General features: G+C 43.8%; 1 protein-coding gene across 1 annotated transcript; it reads left to right on the plus strand.

Annotated features, from left to right (window-relative positions):
• The first annotated feature begins 41 nt into the window (after positions 1–41).
• LOC111666987 (peripheral plasma membrane protein CASK-like) lies at positions 42–2,732 on the plus strand. The gene is made up of 4 exons (XM_023422542.2): positions 42–143; positions 273–353; positions 1,519–1,707; positions 2,530–2,732. The coding sequence occupies exons 2-4, from the start codon at positions 306–308 to the stop codon at positions 2,704–2,706; spliced, it is 414 nt and encodes a 137-aa protein (XP_023278310.1). The 5' UTR covers positions 42–143; positions 273–305; the 3' UTR covers positions 2,707–2,732.
• The last annotated feature ends 334 nt before the right edge of the window (positions 2,733–3,066 follow it).

Raw genomic sequence — 3,066 nt, forward strand, 5'->3', positions numbered from 1 at the left:
CATAATGAATCGAGGCTCGGGTCATTATGTGTATTTGAATTATATTTATTTACCTGTTGTTTCAGCTTTATGACAAAATCAACACCAGGTCGTCTCCTCAGATCAGAAATCCCCCTAGTGATGGTGTGCAGAGAGCCAAAGAGGTGAGGAATTTGCTGCCAGCGTAGTTCTCGGACCAGTAAAGTGATGTTCAGTGACATATTTTTTAGTCTGTTAGGTATTATGTGTGTGCCTGAGATTCATACCTCTTTCTTGTTATTTCTCCTCACCAGGTACTGGAAACCATCTCCTGTTACCCAGAGAACATGGAGGCCAAGGAGCTCAGGAGGATCCTCACACAGCCGCACTTCATGGTGTGATGTTACTGAAGCCAGTGTGCGCGTGCATACACACACTTAGTCACTGGCTCAGGTTGCTTTGTCAGTGCGTGTGTGTGAGAGATTACAACCTAGTCAGAAGTAGGGTGTTTTGACAATCCACATAACTCCCTTGGCCACAAAGCTGCTTAGCACCTGAGCTTGGCGAGCCCTCCGGCAGGGAAAGACACAGAGAGTTGGAGCTGTAGGAGGAATGTGCTGAAGGAATTCAGTGGCGACTGTCGATGTTTGTCAGGATGGATGTTTAAACTGCAAAGTGAGGTGGATTTCGTGGAGAGGTATGGTACATTTTTGGGGTCTGTAATTGCTTTCCCTAAAAGAGTGTAGCCAGTTTGTGGATAAAATGGTATAATGGCAATTAGTTCAGTGAGAAACTTTTTGTGTGGGATGCCTGTTTTGTAGCTGTACTTTTTTGATTAACTGTCATAAAATGGCCCAGTCACACCCTAGGTTTGCTTCAATCCAATTAGGCTGTCCTGCTCTGACTTCATCCTGCCACACACTTTAACTGTGCTGCTGGCAGAACTGGCTGGCTGTTGTGATGTATTGTCGCTCTATGTGGTGTCACTCTGATAAGCAGATGTGATTTTTTGGCAAATGCAGACGTGTTTGTAGTAAAACCACACAGTGTGCCAGTTACAGGATTAGTGGCCAAAGAGGAGGATCAGTGTAAACTGCACTATCCCCGGCCCTCCCTTCTTCACTGGGGTCCCGTAATATGTACAGTATCAGTTTTATATACATGAGATTATTTGGGAGCATCGGTCGGTGGGAGAAGCTGTTTGCTTAGTTAGTTTGTAACGGTGTGGTGATGGGATGGTTTTGGTCAGATGTGGTTTTGAGTTGGGCTGCTCCTCACAGTGGCCATTCTCCACACCCTTGGGAGAAGGTTGACTGCCAGGTGGTGGGAGCTTGTCTCCCAAACCCTGCTAGTCTTTTGTGGGTTTTTTTTTCTTTCTTGTAGTCTATGTTGTGGAGGGGAATTGGTGGGAGAAGTAGAGAGGACATGGTTATGGTTGTAGGTGGGGACTATGGTCATGTAAGTGGCTTAGATTTTTGGGGTGAAAAATATATTGTAGACATAGGATATGTTCTGGTGGGTCCTGAGAGTCTTAATATTTGTCTGTCTGTGTACATCCAGGCTCTGCTGCAGACCCATGATGTGGTGGCCCATGAGGTCTACAGTGATGAGGCGTTGAGGGTGACCCCTCCACCCACCTCACCGTACCTTAACGGAGACTCCCCGGACAGCACCAACGGAGACATGGACCTGGAGAATGTTACCAGGGTTCGCCTGGTCCAGTTTCAGAAGAACACTGATGAGCCCATGGTGCGTAGACAAATTCTGCTGCCAAATGTCAGTTATGTGCTGTGTACAAGTATGTTTCACCTTCACAAGGTACTATAGGATCTAGACTGAAGTTATTGTGTGTGTGCGAGAGAGGTAGCATTCCTTTTGCACATAGATCCTTTTCAGAGCTGGTGTCTTCAGTGATCTGATCATGAATGTAGAGTGAGCACTTGGATCTCACTTCCCTGCTTCATATGCAAACAATCAGTTATGTGTTGTTTATGTATTTATTGTAGTGTTAATGCCATAATTTAGAATTCACGCTTGTTGAAATGGGGCACCAGTCTTCTCATATCAGAAGCTGTGACTTCCTGGTCTCTATGTCATGGCTAAACAGCTAATGATACAATGTCTATGAATGAGATTAAATATTTTGACATTAACCCAGTCAAGACTGGCCTACTATGAGTTGTGCTGTAGCTGGAACGTCCTGTTATCACGGTGACTGATTCAGCTCTGGTGGAGTTTGTGGCTAGCAGCTTAGAGTTTACATGGCTGCAGAGCTGGGACTCTGAGGAAATTTCTCAGCAACGTGTGAATTAATCACAACTGTTTTATTTCCTGGGGGCTGGTGCATGTTTCAGGACAGGATTTGCACCTTGGTGAGAATCAGTCCTTTTTCCTATATGAGAAATATTGTTATAGACTGGAGATTTTGCCTGGTGTCCAATCCTCTCTGATAAAAGCATGGACTGTTTGTAACTCTGCACAGCTCTTACAATGAAATAAGGTTATATCCATTTGAAGTGTGTTGTGGCATTGTTACATGTTGTAAGTTTTCCCTCTGCCTGTCTCTTCTAGGGCATCACCCTGAAAATGAATGACCTCAACCACTGTATTGTGGCCCGCATCATGCATGGTGGCATGATTCATCGACAAGGTTTGTGTGATGATGTTGTTAAGCAGAGAGATAGTAAAAGAATAGCTTTCATGTTCTGTTGTCATCCAGTTGAGTGTGAACTCTTACAGAAACAGTAGAATATGTTGGTATGCCCTTTGTGTCTTCGTTGAAGTGTGCAGATGGGGAATGCCATAACTGACATTATAGTTTTTAAACTGTTCCTGGGTTGATTTTGCTTTGGATTGTTGAAGGATCCACTGTGTCTTTATTTGAAGCTTTTTGAGTGATGGTAGGAGGTTTAATATTAAAATCAGTTGATATTTGCCTGTATTCATAGGCACTTGTGGAAATTCATAGCAAATAAAATTGACTTTGGTCTCATGATTTAGCTCCACAAGTCATTTGGTTTATGTACATGTTCTTTAGCATACTCTGGCATGCTGCCTTGTGTAGACTGTGAACTTTTCTTCCATTTGCTTTGGAGGATTTTAGTAGGT

Source organism: Seriola lalandi, unplaced genomic scaffold (assembly GCF_002814215.2).
Source record: "Seriola lalandi dorsalis isolate HSWRI2012SDOR001 ecotype SW California unplaced genomic scaffold, Sedor1 jcf7180002003210, whole genome shotgun sequence".
NCBI lineage: Eukaryota > Metazoa > Chordata > Actinopteri > Carangiformes > Carangidae > Seriola > Seriola lalandi.